This window comes from Galeopterus variegatus, unplaced genomic scaffold (genome assembly GCF_000696425.1).
Source record: "Galeopterus variegatus unplaced genomic scaffold, G_variegatus-3.0.2 Scaffold6238, whole genome shotgun sequence".
Classification (NCBI taxonomy): domain Eukaryota; kingdom Metazoa; phylum Chordata; class Mammalia; order Dermoptera; family Cynocephalidae; genus Galeopterus; species Galeopterus variegatus.
Window position 1 is genome coordinate 28,900 of NW_007732349.1, and position 1,800 is coordinate 30,699.

The 1,800-nt window shown below is 41.5% G+C and overlaps 1 protein-coding gene across 1 annotated transcript in view; it reads left to right on the forward strand.

The window, feature by feature from the left end:
• The window catches only part of LOC103606041 (dedicator of cytokinesis protein 5), a gene marked incomplete at its 3' end in the record, with an annotated part of 132,284 nt that overhangs the window by 27,023 nt on the left and 103,461 nt on the right, over window positions 1-1,800 (forward strand). The window contains exon 8 of the mRNA XM_008590639.1: window positions 1,159-1,288. Coding sequence (XP_008588861.1) covers window positions 1,159-1,288 — 130 coding nt within the window. The remainder of the gene's footprint in view (window positions 1-1,158; window positions 1,289-1,800) is intronic.

A 1,800-nucleotide genomic window follows, 5' to 3' on the forward strand; every position in this document is an offset into this window, starting at 1 on the left:
AAGTAACCCTTATTTTACTTAAGATGGCCCCAAAGCCCCAGAGTAGTGATGTTGGAAATTCGGATATACCAAAGAGAAGCTGTAAAGTGCTTCCATTAAGTGAAAAGTGAGAAGTTTATCATGGGCATGTATATATAGGAAAAAAACATAGCATGAGTAGGGTTCAGAACATCTGCAGTATCAGACATCCACTGGGCGTCTTAGAACATATCCCTCAAGGATAAAGGGTCTACTATATCAGTGTGCCTCAATGTTTATGTAACCTGTCACCTGGAGTGTTTGTTTTTCTGTTAACAGAAGGCTTGCAGAATCTAGAATAGAAATTCAGGGTGGATGTTATCATTGGTATATATTTCTATCTTGGAGACCCGAATTAACTAAAACTACAGGGCCTGGATTTGAAATGATTATTGAAAAAGTCATTCTTGATTCAGTAAAGAGGCCTTGCTTGGGCAGCTGTTTATAAAACAAACTTGTGGTGTAATTATTTCTAATGTTAAAATGAATGAGACATGTGAGGTCATTCCTGGGTTTACTCACCCGTCCTTCAGAATATTACAAATATATAGAACATCAGCCCCCCAAAAACATTGATATTTCATCTGCACACCGCTCATTATATAACATACACTGAGCAGCTCTCAGTGGGTACCTCTCGCAAATCGGGTGAATAATTATAGAAAACAGTGCCTGTGCTATGGTTGCTTCACAGGATTGTTTTGAAAATGAAATGAAACGTCATTGCAGGCTTGTGATGACACCTAATGAATGTCAGTGTTATGCAAGTTGTTATTTCACTTGACACTGAAATTCATCCTCTACTGAGATATATCCTGGAAGTAGCAACAATGAGCATCCTGGTTTTTAAATACCCTCCTTAACTTGATAAACTAGCAACTTTAGATCAATTATTATCTCATTTGTAAATTTGGAGTAGGAACTGAAGAATAGTGCTTTTCTGTTATGAATATGAAATTATTTTCTCTGCCATAAAAGTTTTCAGATGGGTCTGGGGAAGTCAAAGGGGTTGCTGTGGTTTTTCAGCATTGAGAAATATGCTTTGAGCATATTCTGTCGTGCAGTGAAAAGAAAAGAGAATGAAGGCGGCAGGTGACTCAGCCTGACCTCCTCTCATGTGTTTTCTATCTGCCACTGCAGGACCTCAGCAGCACAGACCTCATCCGGCCCCGCATCAGCCTCGTGTGCCAGATTGTCCGGGTGGGCCACATGGAGCTGAAGGAGGGCAAAAAACACACCTGTGGGCTCCGAAGACCTTTCGGAGTAGCAGGTACAAGGAAGAGCCAGAGATAGATGTGAAATAGCACAGCTGCTGTGGAAAACAGTATGGCAGCCCCTTAAAAAATTAAACATGGAACTACTGTATGATCCAGCAATCCCACCTCAGAGTATACCCACCGAAAAGAATTGAAAGCACGGTCTTGGGGAGCTATTCGCATACCACGTTCATAGCACTATTCACAATAGTGGAATGCTGGAAGCAACCCAAGTGTCCGCCAAGAGATGAATGGATAAACAAAATGTGGTATATGCATATAGGGGGTTATTGCGGTCCTTCGAAAGGGAGGAAATTCACAACAACATGGATGAAGCACGAGGACATTATGCTAAGTAAAATAAGCCAGGCAGAAAAAGACAAATACCGCATGATTAAAGTACCTAGAAGAGTCAAATTCATAGAGACAGAAAGTAGAATGGGGGCTGCCAGGGGCTGGAGGGAGGGGGGCATGGAAGTTAGTGTTTAACGGGTGTGGAGTTCAGTTTTGGATGATGAAAAGGTTC